The sequence below is a fragment of the Panthera tigris genome, chromosome C1 (genome assembly GCF_018350195.1).
Source record: "Panthera tigris isolate Pti1 chromosome C1, P.tigris_Pti1_mat1.1, whole genome shotgun sequence".
Lineage (NCBI taxonomy): Eukaryota > Metazoa > Chordata > Mammalia > Carnivora > Felidae > Panthera > Panthera tigris.
Window position 1 is genome coordinate 175,190,469 of NC_056667.1, and position 20,932 is coordinate 175,211,400.

The 20,932-nt window shown below is 37.8% G+C and overlaps 1 protein-coding gene across 4 annotated transcripts in view; it reads left to right on the plus strand.

Moving 5' to 3' along the window:
* The first annotated feature begins 120 nt into the window (after positions 1-120).
* The window catches only part of PMS1 (PMS1 homolog 1, mismatch repair system component), a 98,404-nt gene continuing 77,592 nt past the window's right edge, over positions 121-20,932 (plus strand). For 2 of the 4 annotated variants that reach the window (XM_007094671.3, XM_015543190.2), the window contains exons 1-5: positions 121-203; positions 1,226-1,340; positions 5,108-5,206; positions 7,690-7,841; positions 17,732-17,914. In XM_007094671.3, coding sequence (XP_007094733.1) covers positions 7,710-7,841; positions 17,732-17,914 — 315 coding nt within the window. In that variant the 5' untranslated portion in view covers positions 121-203; positions 1,226-1,340; positions 5,108-5,206; positions 7,690-7,709. Of the gene's footprint in view, positions 204-1,225; positions 1,341-5,107; positions 5,207-6,102; positions 6,187-7,689; positions 7,842-17,731; positions 17,915-20,932 lie in introns of all 4 variants that reach the window. The other 2 variants (XM_042994904.1, XM_007094670.3) reach the window with 2 other exon arrangements.

Consider the following 20,932-nt stretch of genomic DNA (forward strand, 5'->3'; position numbering starts at 1 on the left):
CGCGCCGTCAGGGGATTGGCCGCGGACAGCGCCAATCCCACGTTCCTCGGGAAGGGCGGGACTAAGTGCTGCGCGCCTAGGGCCCACCCCGCCGTGCACGCTGGGGGCGAGTCCGAGATCCTTGAGGCTGGGCCCTTGAACCTTGCGGGGCGCTGTCAGGTCCGACGGTGGATGGTAATTGCCTGCCTCCCGCGAGCAAGAAGGTAGTGTTGTGTGACTAACGGGCATTCATTCTTATCTTCTCGTAGTCTCGGGAGTCCCTTCTCCTCAACTTGTCCCGGTCGGCGTGCAAGCGCCACTGGCCGCCGTGTGCCCTCCTCCCCTCCACCAACAGAGGGGCGGGAAGCGGCCCAAAGCCAGGCTCTTAGGCGCGCACGCGTGGAGGGCGGTCTTTGAGCAGGTCTGGGCTAGCTAATGTCTGGTGTGGCCATTCCTGACCAAACCGTGTTTAGGCCTTTGTTGCAGCCCATTTCCCAGATCCTTCTGAGTGCAGGACTTAAAGTTGTCTGCCAGGCAGACATTTTAGCCCCGGACAGCCTTTAATCGTGAGTGTGGTTTAGGTTGTATGTTGTGGCGTCCTACAGCTGAGGCAAGCAAACTCTCACTTAACCATGGTTTTTACTGGTGTCATTCTGGGTGTATCCACACGCTGAAGACAGGCACTTGTAATGCCTGCTGAGGAAATGTGAATTTCAAAAATTTATCTTATTTGAGAACGGAGAGGAAACGTTAAGATTATTTGAAATCATCTCTGACGGCGAATTTCATTACCTCGTCAGTTCACAAAGTTTGTGATTTGTATTCCTGAAGTAACTTTCAGTAATATTTCAAAATTAGTGTAAAAGAAGGTTGGTTATAGCTATGTATGTGTCTTGCATTTCTATTGGTTCTATGAAACTATTGGGTTATATTTATTATGGTTCTTTTTCCACTTTAGTTTTTCCTTGTTTTTAAAAATGTGTATTTATTTTTTTTTGAGAGAGCTGTAGGGGGTGGGGGTGGGGGAAGGGAGCCGAGAGAGGAAAATGCCAAGCAGGCTCCATGCTCAGTGCAGAGCCCCACGCTGGCCAGATCCCAATCCAGTGAGATGATGATCAGAGCTGAAATCAAGAGTTGGAGGACAAACTGACTGAGACCCCAGGTGCCCTACATTTATCATGTTTTCAAAGTAAATTATTTCACTGTGTTTCCCTAAAGCCTATTAAGTTCTCTGCTTCTTTTTTAGGTACTTTGTTGTCCTTAAATGACTTTCCTGGAAGTACTTTCAGGAGTGTTTGATTTCCTTCCCATCAAATATGGAAGACTGATTCCTGATAATTTCACACATTCTATGCTGTGATGTAAGCCTGACTGCAACTCTTTCACTTTTCAGAATGTGTCATTTAGCATATATACGGTGGAATGCTGCCTGTGTTCAACAGGTTATGCTAAGGATATGAGATTAATATAAAATCTCTGTCCTCAGAGAACTCTGAGCCAGGAGGAAGAGACAGAAAAACAATGGTTAGAATAGCCTATGATGAGTTTCCGTTAGCTTTAAGGAAAAGGTGCTATGGGAGTACAGACAAAGAAATGCCTAATCTGTTCAGTGGGAGAGGGTTGATGTTGGAGTGGTTAAGAAGGGCTTCCTTGAGGAGGTGATACTTGAACTAAATCTGGAAGGATGATTAGAAGTCATTCGTATAGAAAGGGAACCTTGTGAGCTAAGGAACCAGTGAGTGCCACCACATTAAGAGAGACAGGTTGTGCAGTATGACAGGCTTACTGTGCATTTGTAGAACAGTGGGATGAGGTTAGAAAGATAAAGGTCCAGCTAAGGATTTTGGACCTTACCTGGTTAGCAGTTGGAACTCTTTTTTTTTAATTAAAAAAAAAATTTTTTTAATGTTTATTTATTTTTGAAAGACAGAGACAGAATGCGAGTGGGTTAGGGGCAGAGAGAGAGAGAGGGAGACACAGAATCCGAAGCAGGCTCCAGGCTCCGAGGTGTCAGCATAGAGCCCAACTCAGGGCTCAAACTCATGAGCTGGGAGATCATGACCTGAGCCGAAGTTGGATGCTCAACCGACTGAGCCACCCAGGCGCCCCAGCAGTTGGAACTCTTTATAAAATTTTAAGTAGGGTAGCAACATGATGAAATTTAAATATAGAAAGAACCCTATCATTGGTTGAGATTGAGGCAGAATATCAATAAGGTGGTTATTGCAGTGCATTAGGAGAGAAATGTTTAAGGGCTAAACAGAGGTCATAGGTATAGAGAGGACTAGTATGAGAAATATTTAGGTAGTAGGATAGATAGGACTGAGTGGCAGAATATAGAAAAAGTAGAATTTTTAGGATGATTTCAGGATTTTTAATTTTTCCATGTGAGAGTGGATGAGCTGAGCATTGCCTTTGAGTGAAACATGCCAAGATATGCAGGTATGTATCCATCACAGACTAGTTTTGTGATCATGAATCTTCTGATCTTGTTCTTATAAAACTTTCAAATTTCATTTGTGATAGAGGAATGATAGGGTTGTTGTAAGGACTAATGGGAATTATGTGGGTGTGTGTGTGTATGTATATAGATATATACATATATATACATATCTATATGAAATTGCTTATGGTAGCTGTTTTTATTACCAAATATGGGAAGAGAGTTTTTTTTTTAATATATGAAATTTATTGTCAAATTTGTTTCCATACAACACCCAGTGCTCATCCCAAAAGATGCCCTCTTCAATGCCCATCACCTACCCTCCCCTCCCTCCCACCCCCCACCAACCCTCAGTTTGTTCTCAGTTTTTAAGAGTCTCTTATGCTTTAGCTCTCTCCCACTCTAACCTCTTTTTTTTTTTCTTCCCCTCCCCCATGGGTTTCTGTTAAGTTTCTCAGGATCCACATAAGAGTGAAAACATATGGTATCTGTCTTTCTCTGTATGGCTTATTTCACTTAGCATCACACTCTCCAGTTCCATCCACGTTGCTACAAAGGGCCATATTTCATTCTTTCTCATTGCCACGTAGTACTCCATTGTGTATATAAACCACAATTTCTTTATCCATTCATCAGTTGATGGACACCTAGGCTTTTTCACAATTTGGCTATTGTTGAGAGTGCTGCTATAAACATTGGGGTACAAGTGCCCCTATGCATCAGTACTCCTGTATCCCTTGGGTAAATTCCTAGCAGTGCTATTGCTGGGTCATAGGGTAGGTCTATTTTTAATTTTTTGAGGAACCTCCACACTGTTTTCCAGAGTGGCTGCACCAATTTGCATTCCCACCAACAGTGCAAGAGGGTTCCCGTTTCTCCACATCCTCGCCAGCATCTATAGTCTCTTGATTTGTTCATTTTAGCCACTCTGACTGGCGTGAGGTGATATCTGAGTGTGGTTTTGATTTGTATTTCCCTGATGAGGAGTGATGTTGAGCATCTTTTCATGTGCCTGTTGGCCATCTGGGTGTCTTCTTTAGAGAAGTGTGTATTCATGTTTTCTGCCCATTTCTTCACTGGATTATTTGTTTTTCGGGTGTGGAGTTTGGTGAGCTCTTTATAGATTTTGGATACTAGCTCTTTGTCCGATATGTCATTTGCAAATATCTTTTCCCATTCCATTAGTTGCCTTTTAGTTTTGTTGGTTGTTTCCTTTGCTGTGCAGAAGCTTTTTATCTTCATAAGGTCTATGGGAAGATAGTTAATTAGAGAAGGATCTGAGGTCAATTTGGGTCATGTTATCTAAATGATGATATTTAGAAAGTTCTTGGAAATAAAGTCCTTCAGTCCAGAAAAAAGTCTGATTAGGAGATACGGGTGAGGTAGGGGATGATATGGAAGCCAGTTAAAACAGAGTGTGACTTGCTAGGAAGGAGGACACTTTTCCTAATGTTTACATTGGCTTGCTGATCGAATTGTTCTTTGTGGCCCTTGATTAGTATTCTTCCAAGTGCTTGCTGTGAGTGAAGTACTATGATTGTTCTGTGCTGCATCCAGAAATACATAATATATGATTACCTGCATTCAGAAGTTGTACAGGTCAAGACAGGTGTGATAAACATCCCATGAGTGATGCAAGCCAAGTTCTTTAAGAATGTAGGGGGAGGAAAGGATCATTCTTGGTTGAGTGATCAGAAGGGACCATGTTACAAATGACTTTGGAACTGAGTCTAGATTGATAGATAGGATGACACTAGGAAGTAGAGATGCAAATAATGGGATTGATGGCAAAAGAAGATTGAGGTTTTTGACTTGAGTCACTAAGAACAGTGCGTTACTAAGAGAAACAGCAAAGTGAAGTAGAGGGCATGGGCAGGGGTGCAGGATGATAAATTCTGTTTTACAAGTACTTATCTTGAGGTCACTTTGACACTGATTATTAGAAAAGGCTGTTTTGGGGGTGCCTGGGTGTATCAGTCAGTTAAGCATCAGACTTTTTATTTTGGCTCAGGTCATGATCTCACTGGTCATGAGTTTGAGCCCCATGTTAGGCTCTGTGCTGACAGCGAGGTGCCTGCTTAGGATTCTCTCCCTCTTCGTCTCTCTCTGCTCCTCCCCTGCTCACTCTCGTTCTCTCTCTCCCCCTCAAAATAAATAAGCTTAAAGAAAAAAAAAATGCCTGTTTTAATGTGGAAAGAGAAGAGAGATCTCTGTTGTGGTTATAGATTTAGATGTTTGGCATCTTAAAGAAACAAGATAATCATTGGGGTAATAGGGTTGAGGTAAGAATTTTTTTGCTTTTGCTTTGAAGGTCAAGATGCCTGTGGGAGGACTGGGTAAAGAAAGTAGATGAAAGTTCTTAGGAGGAAGAGACATTGACTTGGGAGTTAGAGAAGTAGAGTATGGGCAAAGGTGTAAACATTTTTAAGAAACCAGAGGACATAGTGGGGTGGAGGAGGTAAGATGTGTGTGAAGATAGAAGAGTGCATACTGTGGTCTGCCTTGACCTCAGTAAACTGGAAGATTGGGATGAAATTAGGGACTTGGGGAGAAAAATAGTAAATTTTGTAAGACAGATTGTAGAGAATGAGGCAAAGATGCTGAGGATTAATAAGATTTCCCAGAAAGAGTAAAAGGTGAGGTGATACTAAAGTTATACCCCAAAGTTTGATTTGTTTTTCTTAGATCCTTGGGATTCTCAAAGTAAAGTAGAAGACCTCTTGAACCCAAGCCTGACCTGATTCCAGGCCATGGATTAACCTCTGTGGAAGTAAGGATTCGAAGGTGAGGGTAGGGACAGTATTCATTTAGGTGTTTGGAGGAACTCAATGTAGTCCAAGTATCCTGGGATCTTTAAAATGTGTATGTGAAACGTTGTAATAAGTTGTATTCATTATCTTATTTACTTCTCACCAAAACCATATATTATTATCCTCTCCATTTCTATAGATTAGGTGATTGAGTTCTAGATTTTAATTTTATTAGCATACGAGCTAGGATATAACGAAAGTAGTGTGATTTCAGAGCCTGCTCTGTTAACCACTACTCTGTATGTCTCTGTCCAATAGAACTATAATGTATGCCATGTATAATTTTAGATGTTCTCATAATCCTATTAAAACAAATTTTAAAAATGAAGTTAATTTTAATACTGAGGTAAGCCAGTATATTCAGAACATCATTTTATCTTAAGGTCCATATAAGAACTTAATAAAAGTGTATATTGTATATGTTTTTTTTATATTGAGTTTGAAACCCAGATTGTATTAGAATATCTTAATTTGGAGTAGCCACATTTCAAGTGCTCAGTAGTCACATTTGCCTAGTGGCTACCATGTTGGATAGTGCGGCTCTATATCCTCAGACCTGTGTCCAGTCAGAACCTTGGGTAGAGTGCAGAGGGTGCCTTTTGCTATGATAGCACTAATTTGTCTGAATGGTATGAGAGTGGAGTGGCCTAACTGTCCACACTGTTTTCCAGACTAGAATAGCCTCCCAGCCCTTGAGAGCCACAAAAAAAATTGAGAGATGGTTGTTTACAAAGCCACTCTCCCTAAAACTATGTACCCCAAAACTAAATCAAATATGCAGCTTAATTAGAAGTTAATTGTTAGTATTAAAAATTCCCATCATTCCATTCCATAATGACCCCATATCACAATACTGTACATTTTCTGTAGCCTTGTCATTTACAGAAAACTTCATATAGCTTGCTTATTTGATCCTCACAACAAACCAGTGAGACACTATCCCCATTGATACAGGTAATGAATTGATTTTATACAGAAAGGTAAGTGATTTGTTTCAGTTAACATGTAATAAAGATGAACCTCCAAACACGTTTTTTAAAGACTCCAATCTGGTATGTTTTTCTGCTGTGCTAATCAGATTTGCCTTGTACAAAGCATAATATAGTTCTATTTATTAACGGTGATCAGTTAATATTGCTCAGAACTCAGTATGTTGGCCTCTTCCCATAAATGCATCCCCTAAATTCCTATGTAATTGTTCTAGTGGCTACTCTCCATTTCTTGTTTACCTATTCTTTACGTGACTGTGCTGTTTATGTTTTAATTTGCCTGAGAAAGGATCCTAAATGGATATCTTTTTATTTTGTTTGGCATTGCTGGCATTGCTTTTGTTTAGATTTAGATTCCATAGGATCAAATCATGTGAGCAAGTGAATCATGGTAAATTAAAGAAGTACCTAGGGTTCCCCTCTTTCCCATTTTTGGGTCTTGCAATAGAAGAATTGCACTCTTTCAAGTTAGTGTTTTTTCTTTTCCTGAAATCTCTTCTGAAATTAAGCATTAAGGCAGATGCAAACCTTACTCCCTGTATGCTTTACATATGGGATTTCCATATGAGTTTTTTTTTGTTTCTTTGTTTGAAAGGGTTTTATTAGACAAAGGGTTTTTTAAATTTACTTAAAAATTTTTTTAGTGAGTAGGGGACAGCGGCAGAGTGGGGAAGAGAGAATCTCAAGCAGGTTCCATGCTCAGTGTGGACCTTGATAAGGGGCTCAATCTCACGAGCCTGTGATCATGACCTGAGCTGAAATTAAGAGTCAGGCACTCAACTAACTGAGCCACTCAGGTGCTCCTAGACAAAGGCTTTTTTAGCTAAAACATTTAGTGGCAAAGAGATTTTGGATATATAGGTTCGACTGCACGTAAAGGACCTTGAATGCCAGCATAGAGATTGGAGCTTTGTCTTGGAAAGCTCCATGATTGGAATGATGTTTTAGGCACGGTAGTATAGAAGATAGCTATCTGATATGTCTGAGATCTGAGTAGTTTATATTAATGGTAATGCTAGGGTCTAGGCACCCTAATTGCAATAGAGCTCAGTGACTGAAAAAGGCATTGGACTCATCATAATGTATAGATGATTAATGATGTTTGAGAATGCCATTAAGGCTTATGACTGACTGATGTCACCCACATCCCAAGGATCCACCTGGTCATTCCTAGCTTTGTAGATCATATACTACACGCATTATAGCACAATTCTTCTTATTGTTGTTTAATTATTACCGTAGTGTGATATACTAGCTAACTTCTCTGTGCCTCAGTCTTGTAAGATGGAGGTGAGATTTCTATTTTAAAGAATATTGTAAGAAATAAATGATTTAATACCGTGTGCTTAAAATAGAACCTGGCATACTGGGAAGTTCAGTAAATGTGAGCTGCTATTAATTATTGTTACTATCAGATCTGTTAGGAATGTTTAATAATGTTTATTTTTATAACACATTTTATCTTTAGCTACTCTGCTAAAAGCTAGAATGAAACAGTTGCCTGCAGCAACAGTGCGCCTCCTTTCAAGTTCTCAGATAATCACTTCAGTGGTCAGTGTTGTGAAAGAGCTCATTGAAAACTCCTTGGATGCAGGTGCCACAAGCATAGATGTTAAACTGGTGAGTGTCCCTGAAAAGCCAAATACCTTTAAAGCAAAAAAGGGCTGGGCAGATGAGTTCTCCTTACAGCTGTTATCTTTCTCTTTCTATGTATTAGTGAATTATTCTTAGGACATTGCATGTTTTACTTTCTTAAGAGTAGATTCTTAAAAATAAACTTTAGCTTAAGTCAATATTACAGTAACACTAAAGGAAATTTTAAAAGAAAAGTTATTCTTTAGGACTCTATCACCAAAAACATGAATCTAATTTGTCCATATTTTCTACTATTATTCTTTGGTTATGCTTGGTTATTTACTTGTTTTATGCTCATTTGCATTTTATCTTTTCCACAAACCTAATTTCAAAACTATTTCCCTTGTGTCATAGTTGTCACATTAAAAAATTTTAAGTGCTGTATATTAAATCATGAGTTAATATGACTTACGATATTGATTTATTACAATTAGTTTGCATGTCTATCTCCCTTATTATAGACTACTAGCTCATAGAGGTAAGGTATATATTTTTTCATTTTTTGTGTGCTTCATACCTGGCCAGTGCCTGGTACATAATGGTGAATAAATTGTTTGAGTGAATGTAGGAATACATTTTTATAATCTTCTAATTATCAGGTATTTATAGTTAGTATGACAGCATAAGAAATGATACTGATAAAAATCTTTATAGCAAAGACTTTCCTTTTTTCATATATGTATATGTATATATATATATTATAGTTTGTATGTGAACTACATATACATGTAGTTGTAATTGCTCCTTATAAAAACTCTGAATTATCTACTACTATACCTGTTTTACAAGTAATTAAGGTTCTGAGAACTTTTCCCAAAGTCCTATAATTAGTAAGTAGTGAATCAGATTGCAGTTCAGATCTTTCTTTATTTATTTTTGAGAGACAGAGCACTAGTGGGGGAGGGGCAGAGAGAGAGAGAGAGACAGACAGACAGACAGACAGAATCCAAAGCAGGCTCCAGGCTCTGAGTTGTCAGCACAGAGCCCAACGTGGGGCTCGAACTCACAAACTGTGAGATCGTGACCTGAGCCGAAGTTGGACGCTCAACCGACTGAGCCATCCAGGTGCCCCAAACCTGTATTTGTTTTCAACAATATACAGTTGGCCCTTGAATAACACAGGTTTGAACTGCATGAGTCCACTTTGATGTGGATTTTTTATTTGATAAATATAGTACAGTACCGCAAATATATTTTCTTTTCCTTACGATTTTAATAACATTGTCTTTTTCTGAATTTACTTTATTGTAAGAATATATAGCATATACTATATGTAACATACAAAATGTGTGTTAATTGACTTTTTGTGTTATTGGTGAAGCTGCTAGTCAATATGAGGCTATTAAGAGGAGGCTGGGAACATGGCGGAGTAAGAGGACCCTAAGCTCACCTAGTTCCACAGATACAACTAGGTAACACTCACATCAGTGTAAATAACCCGGAGCAGACTTGAAGGCTGGCAAAACAAACTCCACAGCTAAAGAGAAGTGGTAGACAAGAGGCCACATCAAAGAGGGTAGGAAGAGCAGAGACGTGGTGGGGAGTGCTCCATGGAGGGGAGAGAACTGCAGATATGAAGAGGGAGGAGAAATAGACTATATTGCACTAGGCAACCTGCATGGGGAAGATGAAGCCCCAAATATGTGGCTTTGAAAGCCAGAGGGGCCGAATTCCATGAATTCTTAAAGCCAGCAGGACCTAAAGCATGGAATTTTAAAAAGCCACATTCTGGGAGAGCCTGGATAACAATAGGAAGTGGAGTCCCTGCCCTTAAAGAGAGCACAACCAACAGCCCTTGGAGTTACAGCATAGAAACAGCAGTTTGAAAATGGGAGGGAGAGTAGTTTACTCATTTCAGAGCATGTCCCGGACAGCAGGGATCACTGTGGGTCTCCTCCCGGAAAAAAGGAATGGGCAGATACCATTTCTCTCCCATATGCCCCAGTGTAAACACATGGCCACATGTGAGAACCAGCGTGGCACTGACACTACCTAACTTGCTTACCCCATGGCCCCTGCCCCAACACTGCACTTCAGCAGATCCACACTTCCCAGTCACATATGCCTCAGTTCTAGCATTTTGAGTCCCCTCTCCCAGAAGACCAGTGCAAACCTTCCCAACACTGTATCTTCCAGCCTATGTACTATGTGGGGCTTCAGTCTAGCAGCGGCAGCAGGTCTTGTTTTGCAAGCAGACCAGCACTCATCTTGTTAAAACTGTGTGCCCCACGGCAGCCAGGGACCAAATAGTGCCCACAACAGTCAAGGAGAGTCTCTGCAGGGTACTGCAGCAAAGGAAAAAGCAGCCAGGATACAACAGCAGGCCCAACACACATAGGAGACACTCCTGAAGTGACACGTTCTGGTGAATAGGGGACACTGCACTGTGGTTGACTTTCCTAACACACAGAAACAGACACAGAGAGCTAGACACAATGAAGAGACAGGATATATGTACTGAATGAAAAGAGCAAGGCCAAACCACAGGAAGAAACCTCGGAGAAACAGATACAAGTAATATGCCTGATAGAGAATTTAAAGTAATGATCATAAAGATACTGGACTTGGGAAAAGAGTGGAGGACATCAGTGAGGTCCTTAACAAAGAGAGAAAAAAAGAACCAGCTATAAATAACACAGTAAATGAAGTTTAAGAAACAATAGATTGAATAACAGCAGGCTAGAGGATGCAGAGGAGCAAATTAGCAACCTGGAGCACAGAATCTTAGAAAGTAATCAAGCCAAACGGTGAGAGAAAAAATTATTCAAAATGAGAATGGACTTAGAGAAGTCAGTGACTCCATCAAGCATAATATTTGTACTATAGGGATCCCAGAAGAAGAGAAAAGGGGGAAGAAAATATATTTGAAGAAATAATAGCTGAAAATGTCCTTAATCTGGGAAAGGAAACAGAGGTCCACATGCAGGAGGCACAGAGATCCCTCAACAAAATCAACCCAAGGAGGCATACATAAAGACATATAGTAATTAAAATGGCAAAAAGTAGTGATAGAGAATTTTAAAAGCAGTAAGAGAAGCCAGTTCCATATAAGGGAAACCCCATAAGGCTATCAGCAGGTTTGTCAGTAGAAACTTGGCAGGCCAGAAGAGAGTGGCATGATATAGTCAAAGTGCTGAAAGGAAAAAACCTACAGCCAAGAGTACTCTATTCATCAAGGCAATCATTCAGAACAGGAGAGAGAGAGTTTCCCCATTCAGAATAGGAGAGAGAAAAAGGAATTCATGACCACTAAACCAACCCTCCTATAAGAAATGTTAAAGGGGATGGGGCACCTGGGTGGCTCAGTCGGTTGAGCGGCCGACTTCGGCTCAGGTCACGATCTCACGGTCCATGTGTTTGAGTCCCGCATCGGGCCCCTGTGCTGACAGCTCAGAGCCTGGAGCCTGTTTCAGATTCTGTGTCTCCCTCTCTCCGACCCTCCCCTGTTCATGCTCTGTCTCTCTCTGTCTCAAAAATAAATAAACGTTAAAAAAAATTTTTTTTAATAAAAAAAAAATGTTAAAGGGGAGTCTTTGAGTGGAAAGGGAAGAGCAAAAGTAGGAGTAAAAAAATTGAGAAGCACTAAAGCAGTAAAAATAAGTATGTCTTTAAAAATTGGTCAAGAGTGGGGTGCCTGGGTGGCTCAGCCGGTTGGGCAGCTGACTTCAGCTTACGTCATGATCTCACAGCTTGTGAGCTCAAACTCCACATGGGGCTCTGTGCTGACAGCTCAGAGCCTGGAGCCTGCTTCAGATTCTGTGTCTCTCTGCCTCTCTGCCCCACCCCCGCTCGCATTCTGTCTTTCAAAAATAAATAAACATTTAAATAAAAATAAAATAAAAATCAGTCAAGAGATTCACAAAAGGATGTAAAATATGACACCATATACCTAAAACATTTGGAGAGGGAAGAAATGGTTCAGACTTAAGTGTCCATCAGTCAGCTTAATATAGACTGCTATATGCAAAAACCCAAAAAGCCAGTAATAAAAATGCAAAAAATAAAGAGATAAGAATCCAGGTATATAATTTTAAAGAAAGCCAGCAAACCTTGAAAGAGAGCAAGAGAAGAAAGTATCAGAGAACTACAAAAACAGCCACAAAACAAGTAACAAAATGGCAATAAATATCAATAATTACTTTGAATATAAATGGACTAAATGTTCAAATCAAAAGATGTAGGGTGACGGAATTGATAAAAACCCAAGACCAGTCTATTTTCTGCCAACAAGAGACTCATTTCAGATCTAAAAACATCTGCAGATTGGAAGTGGGGGATGGAGAAACATATTTCATGTATATGATGTCAAAAGAAAGCAGGGGTAACAATGATTTATGTCGGACAAAATAGACTTTAAAACCAAGACAGTAACAAGAGACAAGGGCACTCTATAATTGTAAAGAGGACAATCCAGCAAGAAGGTGTAACAACTGTAAATATTTATGCACCCAACAAAGCACTTAAATGAGTAAAATAGTTAAAAAGAAACAGGAACTAATTGATAGTAATAAAATAACATAGAGGACTTTAACACTTCACTTACATCAGTGGACAGATAATCTAGGAAAATCAACAGGGAAACAGTAGCTTTGAATGACACACTGGACCAGATGGATTTAACAGATATATTTAGGACAGTCCATTCTAAAACAGCAGAATAGACTTTCTTTTCATATTCCATCCTAAAACAGCAGAATACACTTTCTTTTCAAGTGTTCATCACACATTCTCCAGAATGGATCACATATTAGGCCACAAGACAAGTGTCAACATTCAGAAAGAACAAAGTCATACCATGCATCTTTTCTGACCATAATGAAACCAAATAAACACAAAGAATCTGGAAAGAGCACAAATACATAGAAGTTAAATAACATGCTACCAAACAATGAATAGGTCAGCCAAGAAATCAAAGAAATTAAAAACAAAACAAAACAAAACAAAAAAAACCATGGAGACAAATGAAAATGCAGCAGTCTAAAATCTTTGGGATGCAGCAAAAGTGGATCTAAGATGGAAGTTTATAGCAATACAGGCTTACCTCAAGAAGCAAGAAAAATTTCAAACAACCTAACCTTATACCTAAAGGAGCTAGAAAAAGAACAAACAAAACCCAAAATGAGTAGAAGAAAGGAGATATAAAGATTAGAGCAGAAATAAATGACACAAACTAAAAAAGTAATAAAATGTCAGTTTAGGAGCTGGTTTTTAGAAAGGATCAAAAAGATTGGTAAGCCTCTAGTTAGACTCATCAAAAAAGAAAAAAAAATAAATAAAATCACAAATGAAGAGAAATAACAAACACCACAGAAATACAATTAGAATATTATGAAAAAGTATATGCCAACAAATTGTAGAACCTAGAAGAAACATAAATTCCTAGAAATTTATGAACTACCAAAAACTGCAAAAAGGAAGATATAAAAAATTTGAATAGACTGATTACCAGCAGTGAAATTGAATCAGTAATCAAAAAACTCCCAACAGACAAAAATTGCAAATGAACTGGCTTTACAGGGGAATTCTTCTAAATATTTTAGGAGTTAATACCTACTCTCAAACTATTCCACAAAAATAGAGGAAGGAAAACTTCCAAATTTATTGTATGAGGTCAGCATTACCCTGTCACCAAAGCCAGATAAAGACATCACAATTAAAGAGAACTGCAAGCCAAAATCTCTGATGAACATAGATGCCAAAATCCTCAACAAAATATTAGCAAAGAGAATCCAACAGTACATTTAAAAAAATCATTCACCATGGGAGATGCCTGGGTAGTTCAGTTGGTTAAGCATCTGACTTCAGCTCAGGTCATGATCTCCACTTTGTGAGTTCAAGCACCACATCAGGCTATCTGCTGCTGTCAGCACAGAGCCCACTTTGGATCCTCTGTCCCTCTCTGCCCCTTCCCTGACCTCAAGAATAAATAAACATTAAAAAAAATTTTTTTTAATGTTTTATTTATTTTTGAGACAGAGAGAGACAGAGCATGAGCAGGGGAGGGGCAGAGAGAGAGGAGACACAGAATCTGAAGCAGGCTCCAGGCTCTGAGCCGTCAGCACACAGTCCAACCCGGGGCTTGAACTCACAAACTGTGAGATCATAACCTGAGCCAAAGTTGGAAGCCCAACCGACTGAGCCACCCAGGCGCACCCCCCCTTTATTATTTTTATTTTTTTTAATGTTTTATTTATTTTTGAGACAGAGAGTATGAGCAGGGGAGGGGCAACATTTAAAAAATTTATTCACCATGATCAAGTGGGATTTATTCTTGGGTTGCAAGGGTTTTTCAATATTTGAGAATCAGTCAATGTGATAAATCAATGAGAGGATAAAAACCGTATTATTTCAATAGATGCAGGAAAAGTATTTGACAAAATACAATATCCATTCATGATAAAAGCCTTCAACAGCAACAACAAACCATCACTAGAGTAGGTTTAGACAGAACATAACTCAATATAATACCACTGACATAGTAATGGAGAAGAACTGAGAGCTTTTCCCCTAAGGTCAGGAACAAGACAAGGATGTCCACTCTCACCACCTTTATTCACATGTTGCTGGAAGTCCTAGGTATCAGACAATAGGTAGTCAGACAACAGAAATAATAAAAGGCATCCAAATTGGTAAAGAGGAAATAAAACTTTCACAATTTGCAGATGACATGATACTATATTTTAAAAACCCTAAAGACTCCTCCAAAAACTGCTAGAACTACCATAAATGAATTCAGTAAAGTCACACAATACAAAATCAACATACAGAAATCTGTTTCACTTCTGTATACTAATAATGAAGTAGCAGAAAGAGAAATTTCAAAAAATCCCATCTACAACCGCACCTAAAATAATAAGGTACCTAAGAATAAAGTTAACCAAGGAAGTGAAAGATCTATACTCTGAAAACTATAAACTCTGTTGGAAGAAATTGAAGACATGAAGAAGTGGAGAGACAGTCCATGTTTATGGGTTAGGAGAACAAATGTTAAAATGTTCATGCTACCCAAAGCAATCTACAAATTTAATACAATCCCCATCAAAATAACAACACCATTTTTCACAGAACGGGAATAAACAGTCCTAAAATTTGTATGGAATCACAAAGACCCTGAATAGCCAAAGCAGTCTTGAAAAAGAAATACAAAACTGGAAGGATCACAATCCCAAACTTTCAAGTTATATTACAAAGCTGTAGTAATCAAAACACTATGGTACCAGTACAAAAATAGACACATAGATCAGTAAAACAGAACAGAAAACCCAGAAGTAAACCCATAATTTTATGGTTAATTAATCTTCCACAAAGGAAGCAAGAAAAATGCAATGGGAAAAAGACAGTCTCTTCAATAAATAGTGCTGGGAAAACTGGACAGCTACATGCGAAAGAAACTGCACCACTTTCTTAAACCATAAATTCAAAAATGGATTAAAGATCTAAATGTGAGACCTGAAACCATAAACTCTTGTAAGAGCACACAAAGTCAGACATAATTTGTCAGACTTTGGCTGTAACATTTTTCTAGATACGTCTTATCAGACCAGTGAAGTAAAAGCAAAAATAAGCTATTAGCACAACATCATAATAAAAAGCTTCTGCACAGCAAAGAAAACAATAAAACTAGAAGGCAACCCACCAAATGGGTGAAGATATTTGCAAATGGCATATCCAAAATGTATAGAGAACTGCTACAACTCAACACCAAAACCCCAAATAATCCACTTAAAAAATAGAATACATGAACATTTTTCCAAAGAAGAAGTACAGATGACTAACAAACATGAAATGATGTTCAGCATCATCAGAGAAATGCAAATCAAAACTGCAATGAGAGATCACCTCACACCTGTTAGAATGGCTAAAATCACCAACACAAGAAGCAAAGTGTTGAAGGTGTGGAGAAAAAGGAACCCTCTTGCACTCTTGGTGGGAATGCAGACTGGTGCAGGCACTGTGGAAAACAATATTGAGGTTCATCAAAAAGTTAAAAATAGGACTACCCTATGATGAAATAGGTGAAGGGGATTAACAGCACACTTGTCTTGATGAGCACCAAGTAATAGATGAAAGTACTGAATCACTACATTGTACACTTGAACATATAATGCTATGTTAACTCTGCTAGAATTAAAAATTTTTTTAAAAATAGGCTATTAAGTTCTTGAGAAGTCAAAAATTATACATGGATTTTTGACAATGTGGGAGTCAGCACCCCTAATTCTTGTGTTCAAGGGTCAACGTATTGTAACCTTTATAAACATGGAAAATATTTATTAAACCCAAAGAAAGGCAATTTATGTTTTTTAAGGTATTTTGTATACTATAGTGACTGATTCTGATTAGAATACAATTGATAATAAATAGGATTAGATAATTATATTTGACATGTTTCACTCCTGAATCTTAAGCAGACATACTTTGTTCTTAAAGCTCTCTGGAAGAAAAGCACGTTTTTAAAAGTAGTGTTAGGCAGCCTACAGAAGTCTTCTGATAAAAGTAAAGTACACATTTTTATCTGGCTGTATATTTTAGTATCTTGATATTTACCAGTTTCTGCTTTGTAGAGTTTTAAAATAAATGACTATGTTGCTGTACATGATAAGACTTGTTTTATTATGATTTCATACAATAATAACTATCCTGACTAGGAATGTTTTCATAATTAAAGTTGATCTTATTTTAAAAATTTAAACAGATCTTTGTATTATTTTACTCACATGTCTGGAGTTGTATTTGTATTGCAAGATTAGTTTTCTGTAGTTAATGATTTTTCTATAAAATGAAGCAGCCACACTGTTTCTAGGATGTTAATTGTGGATTGAGAGAGATGAGGAACTAATTCTTAAGGGTCTCCCTCCAACACCTGACATCTAATTTACCTAAAAAGTACTTACACAGTATTACTTAAATTCAGGTTATTAAAAAACTGTATTATTTTAAAATACTAGAGTGATTGTAATTGCAGGAAGATCTCTATAGGGATTTAGATTTTGTTTTTGAACCTTTTTTTAAATGTTTATTTTAACTTATTTTGAGAGGGGGGTGGGGGGCAGAGAAAGGGAGAGAGACTGAATCCCGAGCCGCATCATGGGGCTGGAACTTGCAAACTGAAATCATGACCTGAGCTGAGATCAAGAGTCATACACTTAACCAGCTGAGCCACTCAGGTGTCCCTAGATTTTGTTTTTGTTATGTATGCATACTTTTAGTATTAGCCTACAAATACTAAGCTATGAATTGAGTTGCGGTTTTTTCCCTCATTTTTCAAGTAAAGAACTCACAGAGATTGCCAAATTTAATGTATTTTCTCAGCGTTTTTCTGTTCAGTGACTATTTGCAAAAAGAACTTTAGAAAGTTATACTAAATATTTAAAATTCTTATGAAAGCAGTAAATAGTTAAAGGGAGAAAGTATTGAAAAGTATTAAAAGGTTGAATAAGGATAATTGCTAGACTCTTGGTGGGTAGAATCAGCTGCTGTTTTTGAAGGTGATAGTATTCAGTTTTGTTTTTTTGAAAGATTATATATGCAAAAGCATATATAATTTAGTAGAATTTTCTTAGTCAAGTTTAAATGTAAATTTAAACACAAACATCCAATGGTGCTGAAATACTTCAAGGGAACTGACTTCTTTATTTTACAATTAGACTGACTTCTTTATTTTACAATTGAATCTGAGTTCAGGGAAAACAAGGGGCTTCCCCATTGTACCATAGTTAGGAATTGATAGAGTTAACAATTTGAACTCTTACTTTCTTAATATTAAGATTCCACAAAAGGTAAATAAATGACACAACTGTTTCTCTTATGTTGCTTTCTGTTTCTGTGACAACAGTTTACTGTATGTACTAAAAGTATTCTTTAACTTTTTATAGGAGAACTATGGATTTGATAAAATTGAGGTGCGAGACAATGGTGAGGGTATCAAGGCCACTGATGCACCTGTAATGGCAATGAAATACTACACTTCAAAAATAAATAGTCATGAAGATCTTGAAAATTTGACAACTTACGGTTTTCGTGGAGAAGCATTGGGGTCAATTTGTTGTGTAGCTGAGGTAAGGTAATTTATATTGACTTTTTTTAGTGATTTCACACTCAGAATGGTAGCATTAAGAGAAAACTAACCCAGGATTTGGCAGAGTGTAGTTTTTCTTTATTGTAGTAGAATATACATAACATAAAATTTACCATTTAAGCCATTTTTAAGTGTACAGTTCAGTGATTTTAAGCATGTGTAGCCATCATTGCCATCCATTTCCAGAACTTTGACATCACTCCAAACTAAAACTCTGTGCCCATTTAATGGTTAGTCCCCATTGTCCTTCTCCACCTCCAATCCCTTGTAACCACTATTCTACTTTCTGTCTCCATGAATTTGACTAATGGAGTCATATAATATTTGACCTTTTGTGTCTGGCTTATTTCATTTAGCAAAATGTCTTCTACATCTTATAACATGTATTGGAATTTTATTTCTTCTTAAGGCTGAATGATCCTCTGTGGTATGTTTAAATCATGTTTTTGTTTATCCTTTTATTTGTTGATGAACATTTGGGTTATTTCCACCTTTTGGCCATTGTGAATAATGCTACTGTGAATGTGGGTGTGCAAATGTCTGTTGAAGTCCCTGCTTTCACTTCTTTTGAGTAAAAATCCAGACGTGGAATTGCTGTATCATGGTAATTCTGTCTGATCTTTTGAGGAAAGGCAAAGTGTGTTTTGCAACGTTAATATTTTGTTTTAAGTTTATTTATTTTGAGAGAGAGCACATGTGCGAGTAGACGAGGGGCAGAGAGAGAATCCTAAGCAGGGCTCGAATTCATGAACTGTGAGATCGTGACCTGAGCTGAAATCCAGAGTCAGACGCTTAACGGACTGAGCCACCCAGGAAGTGCTACAATATTAATGTTTATAAAAATAAAAAGTACTTTAATGACCCATTGACTTTGAAAAAATGTATTAAAATTAAACCGCTATCTTAATTATAAGCTCTTCTTAGAGATTTTACTGTAGTAAAGTTCATTGTGAATCTCTAAGAGTGGTGGCTTTATAGTAGTTACATTTCCCTATGCGTACTTGACTATGAAATCCTTTTATTGGTAAGCATTTCACTGTTTTGTTGTTATTGTACTGTGGAACCCACTCTGGAAATACCTCTCTAGTAAATACAGATAGATTGAGTCTAGAGATGTGAATTGACTTGTTCTAAACCCTAGCTAATCAGAGGCAGACTGGATCCCAGGACTTTGCTCTCCTGATCCTGGTTGGGTGCTTTCAATGTTGGTAACCCCTCATTTCAGTGCCTGAGCAACTTGTTTGCGTAGTACCATTTATACTTCTCTGCCTCTGCACTAGATTTCATAACTAGTTTGTGGCAAAACCTATCTAAAACTTTGATTTGTTCATTTCCATGTGTCTCACTTACATTTGATCACACTACTCTGTACTAGGTTCTTTGTGCTCTACTGTTACTCTGTATGTCAGGCTCTGTTTTATATAGTGTGATGGTATGTTTCCCATGTGTGCTCACTGGCTGTGTATCCCTCCATTTGTGCTTTGGCTTGTAGACTCTATTTGGGTGAGAATGCTCAGGTACAATTAAATGATAGGACTTTGTACCTCTTGTCCCAGAAAAGTGTCATGTATATGAGATAATGTTGCTCTCTTGTCATCCATTCTTTGGGCATCTGTTAGGTAGCCAGCCTCATCTCCCTGGCAGTCATATAATCTCCATGCTTATTGTGGTCTTCCCTTTTTCCTTCTGCCCTTAGAGTGCTGGCATAGTGTAGATTTTCTCCATTTTTTTATGAAGAGTCCCAGCACAGTATCTACTTTTCTCTTTGACTTTGGGGCTCTGTAAAGTGATACCTAACTAACAAAGAAAAATTGTGGGTAGAGGACAAGGTAGAGTTTAAAGTGGGAGAGTTTACTCTTCTAGTACTAGGGGTAAGACTAGGGGCCCTTGTGTGTTAGAATCTAGATGTTCACACATTGGTAGAGGAGAAAAGGCCTTGTCCTTCCTTACGTGCATTCTGCTTAAAACCTTTATCCAAAACACTTTATTTAGAGTTCACTGAGTCTCCAAATATATTTTAGGGAAGAGCAACTAGAGGGTACAACTAACTGGACATTGCCCTTCTTCCTCCCTAGAGACTGTATCTGGGAACCTATAGCCCTGGGATCTTGTAGAAAGTGTTTGTTTCTAGAATGGGGTCAGATTTGTATCGGGGAACCTCTCAAACTCCCAGTACTAGCACATACTATTGTTTGAGCTTTTGGTAGCTATTTTAGAAATCATACAATTTATTTGAAAACATAATTATTTGATTTTTTAGCTGTTGTCCAAACGTGGTAGTCTTTAAGGTGTATTTTGGCAGAGTATTGTTGAATAATATACAGCTTTTCTGGGTTTTTAAAAATTAATTGATTTTTTTATTTGAGTATAGCTGATGACATTAGTTTCGGGTATGCAGCATAGTGATTTGACAAGTTTATAAATCATGTTGTCTTCACTACAACTATAGCTAACATGTCTTAATATATCGCTATTACAGTATCATTGACTATATTCCTTATGCTGTGCCTTTTATTCCCTATGACTTAATCATTCCATAATCGAAAGCCATTATCTCCTTTCACTCAGAGGTGGAATCTAAGGGATAAAAAAACCCACAAATGAATAAACAGAAAAAAAAGGCATTTCTGTATTTCCTATAAGATATATATAACTTTTTAGAACTGAAATTGGTTATTATCAGCTTTGTCTACTAGGTGGCAGCACTATACTTAGTCTTTTAAAATACATGGTAATAAGCCATATGATTTACTCAAATCTTTACTGTAGTTCTGATTTTAAATGGCAGTTTTGCAAGTCTGTGTCCAGTGGTGTTCTCTATTTTGTTTCTTTTTTTGATGACTTAGGCCCACTTGATATCCAAGTTTGTCATTTTGTCTTTTGTTTCATTTTTGATGCATTTTAATGCCTTGAGTATAAATACTTGAAGTAATTTGTATACCAAAATTACAAGAGAAGTAAAGGAATTGTCCAACTATCAGCATAATCTAAAACTGTA